Here is a 15,754-nt window from a genome sequence, read left to right on the forward strand (position 1 = left end):
TATATTTCCTTGTCAGGACTGGATATACTGGGGGGAGACATGGGGTACCTCTGCTCCAATGCAATGGGCCTCCACTTTTGCTCTGGTGGATATTTGGAGGCACTTGCACCCTGCCGCTCAAGACTACCTTTCACTCCGCCTCTTAAATATCTATTGAGGGTGTATTTGGTGTTTGCCTCCTCAGCTGCCCTTAGTAGGGTTACTGAGGCGGCAATATTTTCAAGGGGTATTTCAGACCACTCCACTTAACATGACCCTTTCCCTTGTCTGCTTCCTTTGGCTCTACATTAAGGCGTCTGCCCAGATTTTGGGCAAACGGACAATAGACTACAGGAACCTATGGTAGAATCTGTGCCATTTTTGTGGGCAGCACCAGTATCCATAACCTAACACAGCAGACTTTAGAACAGGTTTTACTGCATACATCTCACTAACTTTACAAAGCTGAGAAAGCAATGTAGATGATAGTGTTAGAGGGTAATTGTGTTCCTCTTTAATTAGGCATAAATCGCTGGCTCCACAAGCTCTCATTTGTTATGCCCATGCCAACATAGTATTGCATAATGCAAACTATAAACATTTTGTACTGAATCCTACTAAGCTGTCACATCCTGGAAATTGAATTGCAGCCCTCTGGCTACATATAGTTCACAGCAGTGAAGTCCTGGATATGGAGACTGAAATGTCTGCTTTATTTCGACTCCTGAAATTCAATATTGCATCTTGATATAAATTGCTGCACTAAACAAAAAAAGCCTGTAAAAGGGCCTTGCACAACAATTAAGCAAATAAAGAGTGTACACAACAGCTATAATACAGAATTGAAATATTGTGAGTCTGCCACAATTGTAACACAATCAGAGTAGGTGATCCATACTGGTGTTCTCATACATTCTGTAAAGTCGCTTTACATGCATTTCTGAAGAGAAATCCTGCACAAAGTACAACTACATTGCACTTAGAAGCATTCCGGAAAATCAGAAAATTGCTGGAGAGACAGCAATGTTTTCATTACTAGCTGAATTTATGAAGGTAAAGGTTATGGCTACATACTTCCAGCACACAATCCAAGCTTGAAAAATTACATCAAACCAACTCTCAGCTAAATTTAACAGCAACGCTTGCAGATATCCATCCATGTGAACAGCAATGTCAGGGTCATGTACATGTAAACAAATGCTAACAAACTAAAAATACCTGTGAAAGCAGCTTGACATCGCTAAATACTGAAAAGTGGAGCACATAATACACATACATACAGTATCTCACAAAAGTGAGTACACCCCTTATTTCGGTAAAATTGTTATATCTTGACACTACTACAATGCAAAGTAGTGAGTGTACAGCTTATTTAACCGCTTGCCGACTAGCCGCCGTAAAAATTTTACAGCAGCAGGTCGGCTCGGCTGCGCAAAATCACGTAATATTACATTTCAGCCACTAGGGGCACGTGCGCGGCCTCCTGCTTGCCCCTGGTGCCGCGTGCCCGGCGGGCGCAATCACTGCCAGGCACCCGCTGGTTACAGAGCGAGAACCGGGTGCTGTGTGTGTAAACATACAATGTATGAACAGAGTTCTGTCATTTCCCCTAGTCGGTCCCCTCCCCCCTTCAGTTAGAACACACCCAGGGAACATAATTAACCCCTTCCTCACCCCCTAGTGTAAACCCTCTGGCTGCTGCAATGTGGGCGAGGGGACTCTGGCTGGAAAATGGGGACATTTTGCTGCATTGGTAGACATGGGCAGGCTGCATTTTTGGGCACGGATTAAGTTGTTAATATATTTATTACTTAATTCTACATAAAACATTTAAGTGTAATTTCATGAGATTTAGGAGGGCGTGTCTAGGGGCGGGACATGGTAGGGGTTGGGCGGGGCAACTGGTGGCGAGTTTGCCTTGAGGCCTGGCTAGTAGCTCAGGACTTGAAATTTTGAGCCCTGATTTATGCCATTTCCGTAGTGTTGTCTGAAAGAATTATGATCAGATGACCCTTCAGTTGGATGACACACCTCCAGCATGTTTGGGAGAGAAAATTCCTGTGATGTTCAAGTCCCCTGCAAGAAAAGAGTGCCCAGGATTCCTCCATAGCCCAACAGGCTAGCAACCTTTATGAGAAGAAGTTCTTTTGTGACCTTTGTAGTCAGCGGATAACTGGGTGACACAGGGCCATAAAGTCATTCAGGACTAAAGTAAAGACCTCCTGCAAAAGGGCTGAGAAGATGACCACCTCCAATGGAGCTGGGGAAGACCCCAAAGAAGTATGGTTAAAGTAGCAGTGGGAAGGACGCTATCTTAATGCTAAATGGTGGGAAAGTGTGCAACACTCCATCCAGCAATATGAACAAAAGGAGGTAGCTTCAAGTGCTCAGTCTGGTCAGCCTACTCACAAATTGAATGATCAGAGCTCTGGCAAGGATATAGGCTCCAGCTACTTAATCCATGCACACACAGACATCCTATAGAGACTAAATCAAGGCAATGGCACAGAAAAATGTCCACCCTCCTAGCTGCTCTGACAGGGGGGTTACCCAGGGAACTCACCACCCAAGTGAGAGGCTGCTCCGCGCCGCTGTCCGCTCTCCCCCTCTGCACACAGTGTGTGTCTGAGGTGTTCTGTGATGTGAACAACGCTATTCGCGTGGTTCAGGAAGTCTATCCAGCACTAGAGGCCAAATCAGTAAGAACAAAACCACCCCCAAAATGGCCACCGAACACCTTAGAGAAAAAGGGTGCAGACTACAAGAAAATGTCCACCCACAATGAAGACCTGCGTCACGGCGCGGCCACAACGAAATGGCCACCAATAGAAATTTCAATGACAATCACAGGCCCCAAGAAAATGGCAATCTGCCTTTCATTTTGATTTCAAACTGAATGGGTTGGTTGTTTTACAAGGTGAAGGTTTACACGGTTTAATACGTTATTAACCAAAAAAGAACTCCATATCGGGGTATGAGTCTGGCTGAATATAGAAGACACCTGTAAAATGTAACGATTGCCTTTTGCCAAGAAAATCTAAATCCAGTTTAGTTCTGGAAATACATTCTCAATTATTTTGGAAATTCTCAGCCAACTCCTAAAATAAAGCCATTGATGTGGAAAATATATGTACCCAACACTAGAAACGAGTATACAGCTGAGCAGTGAATAACACCAAAATTGTGGTCAACAACCCGATGGTTGTCTTTAATCATGGTTGGGCTGGTTCATGCAGGAAAAGCCATATGGCAATGGTAAAGAGAGTGGACAATTTAAACAGAGAAAGGAGAAAAAAAAAAAGAAGATTGAGGCCTCCCCTTAGCTGCCTCAGTGTTTTCATAGCTGGCTGAAGCACAGAGACTTGGCGTTGCCTGGAACCGATTAAGTCCACTAAGCTTAACCATTTCGGAGCAAAATGCTTTACAAGAACAAAGTAACATAACTGGGTTATGAAGAAATGTTCTTTACATTCTGGATGAGAGTCAAGGTGTCTGTTCAACATATGTGGAGATGGTTCCTTAACTTCAAAACACTCGTCCTGTAATTTGTAACACAAGACGCACGCCATTTACAGAACCATAACACAGACTACACAGCTAAAACAAAAACATACTAGTTAAGAGCATCTAATCTGCATGTTGATATGCTGCATTTACCCAACACCACAATGTAGTTAAAGTGAAAAAAAAAAACCTCATAAGTAAACACTAAACAATTTCTAGAAAAGGCAACACTGACTCCTAGTGCTTCCACTTAGCAATGTGCTAGCAATTGTAGACACTCATAGCCAAGTTAATGACTACCATATGCACACTTTCAAAATGGGGGTAGGGGCAAGAAGGAGGGGGGTGGTGTGCGGAGAATCAGTTTCTGCAACCTTTGAGAAATGGAGGGATTCTGGGTAGGGGGCCGGCTTAGTGCTTGAAATCTCTCTCCTGTCCTACAGTAATGCTGCACAGAAAACACACTTAACATAAGCATATCAAAATATTCCTAATCACATGACCAGCGATTCCTGCACAATGTGATAGTTTCCATATGTCATTTTGGTATCCATGGAGTTGTTTTGGCTATGTCACTCTACTCTAATATTCTTCAAGATAAAGAACATCAATTGGTCATGCTAGCATAAAAAAACAGCAAGCAATAAAACAAAACAAAAAACTGGTCGAAAACACCTTTCTAAACATAACCCAGTAATAATTCTTTCTCAGTTCAGTTTACAGACTATGCCTATTTGACAGCCTTTAACCCTTTCACTGCCAGGTCCGTACTCAGTACAGGCCTAAAAAGTGCCTGCAGGTGGCCAAGTCTATACTATACGGAACTCATTTTTTTCCTCTCCTATAAGCTTATGGTAACTTCAAGGACTATAAAGCGTATATCAGAATTGCTCAGCAGACTCTGCTGAACAATTCTATAACTGATCAGCAGATTACAACCCACTGATCAGTTATTAACCTCTATGGGGGTTTATACCTCTGATATCTCACCAAAAAACACATATAGTAAGACCCTCCCCTTCATGGTGATGGTCTCCCCTAACCCATCCACAACTTCTTTGACTTCTCCTCCCGGCCAACACGATCTGTCCCGATTAGCCAGAAAAAGAAGCCGGAAGACAGCAGCGAATATTAATTTGCTATTGTCACATGTGGGTGGGTTCAGGGTGCAATGCTCGGCGCCCCGTGCTTAAAGTGGAGGTTCCCCTAAAAATAAACTTTTAAGATTAGATTCATGCTCATTTTGTCTAGGGGAATCAGCTAGTTTTTTTTGAAAAAACGAAGCAGTACTTACCGTTCTGGAGAGCGATCTTCTCCGCCGCTTCCGGGTATGGTCTTCGGGTCTGGGCGTTCCTTCTTGATTGACAGGCTTCCGACGGTCGCATCTATCGCGTCACGAGTAGCCGAAAGAAGCCGAAGGTCGGTGCGGCTCTATACGGCGCCTGCGCACCGACGTTCGGCTACTTTAGGAAAATTGTGACGCTATAGATGCGACCGTCGGAAGCCTGTCGGAAGACTGTCAATCAAGAAGGAACGCCCAGACCCGAAGACCATACCCGGAAGCGGCGGAGAAGATCGCTCTCCAAAACGGTAAGTACTGCTTCGTTTTTTTAAAAAAAATAGCCGATTCCCCTAGACAAAATGAGCATGGATCTAATCTTAAAAGTTTATTTTCAGGGGAACCTCCACTTTAATCTTTTTCAAGCAAATTAAAGCCTTGGGCTCTAATCATGTGGCTTGGGGGGGGGGGGAGAAAAAAAAACGCATACAAACAAATGAGTCCAGCACCCTGCAAGGGGCGGCGCTCCAGTGCCCCTAATGGACTGGCCGCTCTTGGCAAGACCCCTTTTACATGGAGCAGACTCTGTCAAGCTGAGCTGCTGGTCAGCGGGGAATATGTCTGCTGATCCCTGCTAAGCAGGCGGATGACAGGTCCGTGTCCGCTCCGCTGATGCAGAGTGGACACAGCGCGCTGTTCTCTATAGGGCGGTTGGATGGAAACTGACTGCCTGTTCATTTCCATCGGATACCATCCGATCTGCTAGATGGATGGGGAATGGAATCCCCATCCGTCTGTTTTTAGCAGACTGGACTGGATCGGATGCAGATGTATGTAAACAGACACATGTTCATTTACATCAGTCTCTCCATAGAGATTAGTGGGTGGGCCAATTGGGCCCGTCTGAAAGGCAGACCTAAATTGGTGTGCTTGTGTTAAACAGGCCCTTTGGCCTTGTTCACACCGGTCATACACAAGGTACCTTTACAGGGATGTACAAGGGTTCCGTGCATCTCTTAGCGCATGCATGTCCCTGAACTGTCTGCATTCGGGGTCATGTACCCACATGGATGTCAGATGGGACTGCATGTACGGGGATGCACAGAACACCTGTGCATTCCTGTGTGGGTAAACATGGCCCTCCATGGATGTACACTTTAGTATGCCACATGGGAACGATGCTTTAGTAATTTAGCAGTAATTTTGTAAGTTATGGTCATGTGCACTATTAAAAGGGACACTAAAGATTTGGAAAAAAACAAAAACAAAAAAAAAAAAAAAATCATACTTGCCTCCACTGTGCAGTTAGTTTTGCACAGAGAGGCCCCGATCGTCCACTTCTGGGGTCCCGCGGCAGTTCTCGCGGCTCCTCCCTGCAAGAGCTAATCCCCTCTAGGAAGCTCTTTCCTGTGGGGGTTACCTTGTGGGCACGCTCCTCAGCGAGCATAGCTCCCAAGTGTATGACTCGGCCCCGCTGTTTAAAAGAAAAAACTGCGCCGAGGACACCGAGGTGGACGAGAAGGCTGGAAAAAAATAGCGGCCCCCGAGCAGAGGACCCCCCATGGCAGACCACCCACACAGAGAGCGTGCCCAGAACACTCCGCAGCCCACAGCCAGGATAGGAAAAACAACCCCTCAGGTACATCCCAGTTCAGTCACAGCATGGTGGAGGAGGGAAGGGACGGGAGGAGAGGAAAGGAAAGACAAGAGACCCCCTAATCGACCCCCCCCCTCTAGGAAAGCCCAGCTGTTCCATCCTGCCAAGACAGGAGGAAAAGTACTTGCCCGTCCCTGCAAGGACTTCTGGCGCGTTCCTGACAGACCCACTCCCGAGCAGTACGAAGTAGCTGCCGGCCACGGCCCACTGTGACACAGACAGCTAGCAGCCTGGTCATATGTGAGCCCCGGAGCAAAAAGCCCATCGGCCACCCTTGGAACAATGGGGTATGTCGTGGCCAACCCAGGGCATAGCCAAGACCTGCTCACGCTTGATGGCCGGACTGGGGGGATGACCAGAGGGACAACCCCCTGGGCGGGGCTGTTTCAGCTTTGCTAAAGTTTACATGTTTTAACCATTAACATGTCTGCCTAGTCCTCTCCCAATAGACGGAACATTACAGTCAGGAGTATAAGGAAGCTGTGTCCGTCCATGGACATAAGAGAAATTATGATTTTACATGTAGAAAAGAAATGTCAGAATTGGCCTGGTTGGCAAGTGGTTAAGAGAAGATAGACTACCAATCAACAGCAGGATAACAAAATAAACCAAATGTTATTTTATCAGCAATGACATGGGGGTGGGGATGGGGATGGGAAGGTTGGCTGCACAAGCAGAGTAACCATAAAATGGTCTCTAGAAGATGACTCTTTAGGAGCATACATCCTGAAATGGAGTATTTTTTTCACCAATAATTCCTTTTTAGACAAAGTTAAGTAACATTACAATTTGTCACTTTTAATACTTTACCAATTTGTCACAAAAAAAAACGCTTTTAAAAGTGAATGGCATGATAATTTGGAACCCTCCCCAATTTAGGACAATAGATAAAAACGCACACGAGATAACTAAAAATGCACTTAAAGTTTGGGACACGGTATATAAAAAAATTGTGAAAGAGTACAATTCACCCCTTATATCACTAAAGAATAACGATTATTTTGCACCAGGTAAAACACAAGTGGGGGGAAATTGGATTAAAATAGACACTATACAATTAAGGGACATAATGAAGGAAGGGCACATTTTAACACTACAGGAGTTGAAATTAAAAAACTTTTTCCTGGAAATTAATGAATGGAGATATCGGCAACTAAACCATTTTATCCAAGACCTTCCACACCCACTGAGGTCGGGAGATCAGTTATTGGAATTGGAAAAAATATACTCTACAAAAAATGCCAGAGGATCTATCTCGGGACTATATAAGATGTTACTGAAGATGGAAGAGCAGAACATACCCCCATTCATTAAAAAATGGGAAAGGGAACTAGGGACACACCGGGATAGGAACACAATAGAGAAAATTCTGACCCTGACACACTCCTCCGCGGTGGATAGCCGCACAGCAGAGATGTGTTTTAAATGCATAGCCGGATGGTACATGACACCAGACAAATTAAAAAAGTTTAAAGAGGGACAAACTGGAGAGTGCTGGAGGGGCTGCGGTTCACCAGGAAACATGGCACACCTGTGGTGGGGATGCCCTAAGATAAGGAGGTACTGGGAAAAAATATTGGCCTGCGTCGAGGAGATTACAAAGAAAAAGATAAAGATGGACCCTTGGGTTGTCTTGTTCCGCGGGGGGGAAGAAGGCATTAAAGGTTATAAAAAATCGCTAGTACCACACCTACTGAATGCTGCCAAAAGATTAATTCCAAGGGGCTGGCAAGAGGTGGAATGCCCATCGATCTGGGAATGGATCGATGCGGTTGAAGAAACGTATAAAATGGAGGAACTGCAGGAGGACATGGAGGGCAATAACATATTACAAAATATGAAATGGGAAAATTGGAGAATTTTTAAGAAATCGTGGAGTTACGCGGAAAAGTTAAGAGAAGATATTTAAGGCCACTATAGAAAAATCAGAGAGAAGTAGAGGTATAAGGAGATTGTTTTGGTGAGATAGGAGGAGGGGGGGAAAGGGGGGGGAAGGGGGGTGAAGTATTAAGGGAAAAACTTTTCGCCTCCGCCTCCCCCCCTCCCCGGAGAAAAAAAAAAAAAGTGAATGGCATAACTAAGAGCAATTATTTTCTTGCCCCTCATGAATAGGCCCCCAATTGTTTAGAGATCAGATGGAAGCTCTTATGATGTTCAACAAGGATTATGCTATAAAAGCGAAATAACACAATAATCCTAACTAGCGTTTGTTACACTGGTAGTCGAATGGACTGATTACTGACAGAAAATTAAACACACACACACACACACACACACGCACACACACACACACACACACGCACTGTAGTCGGTCATGGGGTTTTGCATAAAACCACCCATGTAATACTTCACAAATGAACTTTACCTGTTGTAGGCTCCCACACTGGGACTATGATCACGCTCTCGCTCTCTCTCTCGTTCTCGCTCCCTTTCCCGTGGACGCTCTCGTTCTCGCTCCCTATCGCGTTCTCTTTCGCGTTCTCGATCCCTCTCACGGTCTCTTTCTTTATCTCTTCGAGGATAGTAGTCCCAAGGTTTGGATGTCTCTACCATACTGGACCATGGTCCTCCAGAACCAGGCATGTGTGGGAAGGACACTACATGAATATATAAAAATACACGCAACCGGATTATATGATGCAAAATCAAAGATAGAGAAAATAAAAATGTTAAGAAATTTAGCCCACAACGAATTACTAATATTTCACATATTTTTAGGAATAGGCATAGAACATTGAAAAAGGCGCCAAAGTATTTTAATACCATACAAAGAGAATTAAACAGATAGTGAATAAAGAGATTATAACGGTACTCCCCTTTTAATATTTTCTGACAAATAGCCTTAGGCAAACTCCAAAAATGCGACTTGTTACCGAGGCCAGTACAGGGGATTTTAATTGGTTGCTATAAATATTCACCTTGCACTTAACTACACCAGTGGTGTTCAACCTGCGGCACAAGATGGCTATGAATGAGGCCAACACAATCTTTTTGTAAAAATGTGTTTACACTTGGCAAACATGTGGTTGAAGAAAATTTGTACAGAGTCTCTTTACTGGGTTGTTATAGGTTTGATCTCCCCCCCCCCCCCCAAAAAATACCCCACTCTTCACAATCACACCCTTATAAAAGTGGATGTAAACCCAATTCGTGAAATTTGAGCTGGGCACATCTATCTGTAGTGTTTTCTTATCTCTCTCTAAAGCACCGAGTCCCGTGTCTTTCTTCTGCTCCGTTATCAGCCTGATGACTTCTGACAAGTTTTTAAACAAGCCTAAAATTTGTGTCGTGGGAGGTTGCTATAAATAGATTGGCAGAGTGCTGCTCGATCCAGAGCAGAGCGATGCACGTTACTTCTTTCCATTGCCTATGTGGAGGGGCGTTGTGTGCCTTTCCTCCAAAAAGCTGTCTTGGCTGCGTGCCAATAATCCACTCCCCACTGGAACAGGAAGAGAAAATTTAACACGATGTGCACTTTTCTAAAGAATATATAAAGCTGAAGACAGCAGATATACATGCAAAACGTGTATAGGGAGATACGTTTCATTCCTGTGTATCATCTGAGGCTGTGAACTTTACTGGGTATAGGTGAGGGTTTACATACACTTTACGTTCAAAAGGTTGGACCCTCCTGCTCTACAATGTCCAGTATAAATCCTATCCAGCGATACACCAGGGATGCGGAAATCATATCGTCCAACTCCTGGGACATGCAGTTACTGAGCACCCAAGTGCTTCCATGTGTAAAGGTAACCTGAAGGAATAAACATTTTTTTTTTCCCTCTCAATGGGGCAAGCGCCTCATTTACTCGGTCAGCAGATGTGCTTCTGCTGAGCTTCAAGAGAGCCCAACACTCACCTTTCCCAATGGGCACCCAATCTGGGCAGGGAGGTGAGAAGGCTCAATGTTGAAATCAATTTTTTTTTTAAAGTAGCCATAAAGCACCTTTTATTTTTTAAAGCCCCAGACATTCCTAAAAGCACCTCTGCCTAATACTAACCTTTCACCTTAAACACGGTTTTGGTAAAAAAAAATATATAAAAAATTATTAGAGCAAGAAGATTGTCTTAAGGGACAAATAGATTGGGATCCCGATTTAGTTACTTGGTTTAAAAAAAAAAAAAACACTATAGAAAAGACATTACAGCTGGGGTCGGCAACCTGTCGATTGTGGACAGGTAGACTGCGAGCGAACAGGTCCGCAACACCGACCCTGCCTTCTACTTGTAGGTACCACATTGGTTATCGCTCTGCCAGCAGCCTCTTCTGCCGCGCTTTCGGTCCCAAGCAACCAATCACCAGCTTGTTAATAAGAAAAAGTCACTTAGCCAGCTCCCGTCCCCTGTCCAGAACTGTACTTCTTCCTGCTCCCTGTTGTGTGCATAGGTAGGATGCAATGGAACACTGCTATGGGAGGGGGTCCAATGTACTCCCGATGCCTGAATTCTCAGCGCAATGCACTCCCGATTTCCTGCATTCTGAGCATAACGCACTCCCGATTCCCTGCTTTCTGAGCATAACGCACTCCCGATTCCCTGCTTTTTGAGCATAACGCACTCCCGATTCCCTGCTTTTTGAGCATAACGCACTCCCGATTCCCTGCTTTTTGAGCATAACGCACTCCCGATTCCCTGCTTTCTGAGCATAACGCACTCCCGATTCCCTGCTTTCTGAGCATAACGCACTCCTGATTCCCTGCTTTCTGAGCATAACGCACTCCCGATTCCCTGCTTTCTGAGCATAACGCACTCCCGATTCCCTGCTTTCTGAGCGTAACGCACTCCTGAACCCTGCTTTCTGAGCGTAACGCACTCCTGAACCCTGCTTTCTGAGCGTAACGCACTCCTGAACCCTGCTTTCTGAGCGTAACGCACTCCTGAACCCTGCTTTCTGAGCGTAACGCACTCCTGAACCCTGCTTTCTGAGCGTAACGCACTCCTGAACCCTGCTTTCTGAGCGTAACGCACTCCTGAACCCTGCTTTCTGAGCGTAACGCACTCCTGAACCCTGCTTTTTGAGCGTAACGCACTCCTGAACCCTGCTTTTTGAGCGTAACGCACTCCTGAACCCTGCACTCTCCTGTAATATTTCATTTTTGTGTCCACAAACATACTGCATTTGCGATCTACGTTTGGGGTTAACGTATCATCACCCGCAGTTGATCACATAAGCAGTGTGTTTTGAACATGGTGCAGGAAACACACATGGAACTTGCCTTTCTGGCCCTGCATTTTGGTTTGAACCAGCCCTAACAGGGCACTGCGCCTGGTGATCTTTGACTTCATCAGTATTGTTCAAGTAGATCTCCATCTCTCTATGGTTACAGTATACATATGCATTGCAGTATATACATAGCCCCTATTCAGCATGATACACACACTCAGTATAACAATCATAAGCCTGGGCATTTTTTTTTATTCCTTGTGCTAATATTAATCAGTTATCGGCCCAATGCCAAGTGGAGACTGGGAAAAAGTCCAGAAGTGCCATTAAATGTAAAACGACTAAACTGAGATATTTTATAATACAGAAGGATTTGTGTAATGAAAGAATGTAACTACGTCTTATACTTTAATCGCATCGCACATTGGCCAAACTATCCAGTTTGCTCCACTGTCATGTTGATCTATCACTGAATTGTTAAGATTTATCTAGTTCTAAAAGCTACATTTCTAAAAGAAAATACTGTAGTAGGGTGGGTAAATGGCAATGTACCAGTTTAAAGAATGGTGTCAATAAGTGACCATTATATTCCAGGGCAAAAGGGGGGGGGGGGGGACACATCAGATTGGCTACTCTGGGCAGCACCTTCTGACAGCTGCAGTCTATATTCCACAACAAAAATACCAACCCAATGCACTATAAACCACAGCTTAGACCAGTGATCTGTGGTACCATGGAATTCCTCAAGAGGTCTCTAGGGGTTCCTTGAGCAATGAAGAGTTTCTAACTTGCATTAAATAACCGGATATCATTTTTTTTTTAGCTGACTGTAAGAGGGCCATTTTCCCCACTGGTCAAAAATGTAAGAGTGCCCTCCTCCCATTGGCCACCAATGTTATGGGACCACTGAACAGACTACCAATATAAGTGGGCACTTTTCCAATGACCATTGATATAAGGGGCACTACCATTTTTACTGTTGGGTGTTACTTTTCTGGCTATTATTTTTTCCATTTCATGATGGTTACTGAAACATTTTTTCTTATAGAGGTGGTGTTCTGGCTGTCAAATATGCTAGGTATGCTACAATCTATTATTATATTAACTACTTGCCGACCAGCCGCCGTCGTTTTACGGCGGCAGGTCGGCTCCCCTGCGCGAGAGCCCGTAGCTATATGTTGGCTCTCGTGCAGGCCACTACACACAGCTCCCGGTCCTGTCAGGGAGAGAAATGCTGATCTTCTGTTCATACAATGTATGAACAGAAGATCAGTCATTTCCCCATGTCAGTCCACCCCCCTCTGAGTTAGAACACACCCAGGGAACATGCTTAACCCCTTCCCCGCCCCCTAGTGTTAACCCCTTCACTGCCAGTGCCATTTTTATATTAATCCAATGCATTTTTATAGCACTGATCGCTATAAAAATGCCAATGGTCCCAAAAATGTGTCAAAAGTGTCCGCCATAATGTCGCAGTATCGAGAAAAAAAAAAACGCTGATCGCCGCCATTACTAGTAAAACAAAAAATATTAATAAAAATGCCATAAAAATACCCCCTATTTTGTAAATGCTGTAACTTTTGTGCAAACCAAACGCTTATTGCGATTTTTTTTTACGAAAAATATGTAGAAGAATATGTATCGGCCTAAACTGAGGAAAAAAAATATGTTTTTTATATATTTTTGGGGGATATTTATTATAGCAAAAAGAAAAAAATATTTTTTTTCAAAATTGTCGCTCTATTTTTGTTTATAGCACAAAAACTAAAAACCGCAGAGGTGATCAAATACCACCAAAAGAAAGCTCTATTTGTGGGGAAAAAAGGATGCCAATTTTGTTTGGGAGCCACATCGCACAATTGTCAGTTAAAGCGACGCAGTCCTAAATCGCAAAAAGTGCGCTCTGGTCTTTGACCAGCAATATGGTCCGGGGGTTAAGTGGTTAACAACCAATTGACCATGCAAATGTTTCTTTGAACTAGAGATGTATTAAGACATGAAAATTATTTTAAAGGGTTCCTCCTCTGTATTAAAAAACAGGCTTAGAGACTTAAAGTTGCTGTAAACTAATAAACACAGTGCCTTAAAAAAAGTATTAATAGCCCTTGAAATTTTCTACATTTTGGCATGTTCCAATCAAAAAAAGGTAAATGTACTTTTATTGGGATTTTATGTGATCGACCAACACAAAGTGGCATATAATTGTGAAGTGGAAGGAAAATAACTGGCAAGAGCAATAATTCCAGCACCAGACCCACTGTGTAAATCTAAAGTGGTGGCATGTAAAGGCTTTTTAAGGGTCACTTTAGGATAATTTAAATGTACCATAAATTATCGCCATTCGACACTTTTTTTTTTTTTTTAAACACTTGCAAAAAAATGTTTTAATAAATTGCAGAACACACCAGGGCCTCTGCTTAAAAATATATATGTTTTGGGGTGCCAAGTAATTTTATAGCAAAAATAATGCTGACTTTTACATGTATGAGAACATTTCTGAATTGGTCTGGGCTGCTAGTGGTTAAGCTCATACATACAGCACATGTACACATGTTTTTTTTTAATTAGCTTAGATAGTGTGTCTAATTAGGGGTTTTGCACATAACCTATCTAGTGTATGACATTATAAGAAATATGTATCTCGAAATATTCCCAAGTATTGATGTTAAAATATATCTAATCAACTCAACTTATTAGGGTTAAAAGCGGAGTTTAATATCCTATAGTGTACATCTGCCAATAGACAAATTCCCCACACAGGGAAAAGAGCCAGAAATAGCACGAAGCAGCTGGATTTGCAGGCCTAATAATTTCCTCGACTTGCCATGATGTCAACAAGATGTGCAGTGTCTTGTGGGGATTTACATTTAATATGCAATCTAATAGATTTGTTTCCATCTAAGAGTCGGCTTTCATCCTAATGGTTTCAAGTTTGCAGTTTTTACTTCAGAAACCCAGGTAATTATTTTACTTGTAAGGCACAATAATTTGCCGTACTATATTGGGATTACTTAGTTGTGCCTCTGTGGTGCACCACTGGGAACCCAAAGCAAAAGTTTTAGAATTTCATTTCAACACAGAGATTTTAAACCCGATTACAGGCAAACAAAAACCCATCAGTACATCAAGACAAAAAATACTTAAATCACGATTACCAATTAAGTGTAAATAAACCCAGATAATTATAAACCATCAATAAATTGTGTATTACGTGCTGTTCGTACTCTACTATATACTATGAGATTTGTTTTCAGTATTCTGCCAAGACAAAAAAAAAAAACCTGGTTGATCCTGCTGTTCTTCATCTCCTCCTCCTGTCCAAGTCCCCAATTCATCTAGGGATTTTGCATCTGTGGTGGCAACTTTGCACATGCTCAGTTTTTAGTAAGTTTCCATGCTGACCATTTCCTTCCCAACAAATCTGAGCAGCCCATGTGACTATAGTGTATGAGTCACACATGTGGGTATATACACACTGCTAACTAGCTAAACACAATGGGGGTGGGAAATTACATGTATATCAATGGAGGCTTCACCTTCCTCTTAGCTGGAGAGGCGCATCATCCTGTGACTGACAGAAATCTGCCTGCACCATGTTATTGCCAAAAATAAAGATTTGATTTTAAATTAAATATTAGGACTAGAAGCTCCTCCTACTTATGTTTCCCTGCAGACAGGCTGTATGTTTGGATAAAAGCTAGGTCATGTGACAGCTGTATATTAAGAAAAAGGTACTTATATTTTTTTATTAAAATAAATAGTCTTCCTCATACAGAAATAGAAGGGACCATGTAAACAGGGTGTTTTTAGCATCACTTTAAAGAAATTCTTAAAAACAAAAACACTGCATAACAGAAATCAGGCTGGGGTGGGAGTTTTCGTAGTCCAAGCCAAATCGAACTCCACTGTGCAGCCTAATGCTCATATGTTAACAGTGTTTCTAGCTTTGGGGAAGAAGGGGAAGGCACTTGGGCTTACAGAAGATCATGTAAAAGAGAAGCGCTCCTCACTAGTGTGGAAGCTAGAGACAGGCAATTTGACACAGGAAGCTACAAAGCTGCAGTTTGGATAGTAGTGTCACCCTACTTGCTATGTGTATCAGAGTTGCACGAGTTGTCACTCAATTAAAAAGTTGTTTAGTAAGTAAAACCGCAATCCGTTTTATAAACAG

The 15,754-nt window shown here is 43.1% G+C and overlaps 1 protein-coding gene across 3 annotated transcripts in view; it reads right to left on the reverse strand.

The window, feature by feature from the left end:
* Positions 1-15,754, reverse strand: part of FIP1L1 (factor interacting with PAPOLA and CPSF1) — a 115,007-nt gene that overhangs the window by 11,406 nt on the left and 87,847 nt on the right. For all 3 annotated transcript variants that reach the window (XM_040334868.1, XM_040334860.1, XM_040334853.1), the window contains exon 15: positions 8,785-9,016. In XM_040334868.1, coding sequence (XP_040190802.1) covers positions 8,785-9,016 — 232 coding nt within the window. The remainder of the gene's footprint in view (positions 1-8,784; positions 9,017-15,754) is intronic.

This window comes from Rana temporaria, chromosome 1 (genome assembly GCF_905171775.1).
Source record: "Rana temporaria chromosome 1, aRanTem1.1, whole genome shotgun sequence".
NCBI lineage: Eukaryota > Metazoa > Chordata > Amphibia > Anura > Ranidae > Rana > Rana temporaria.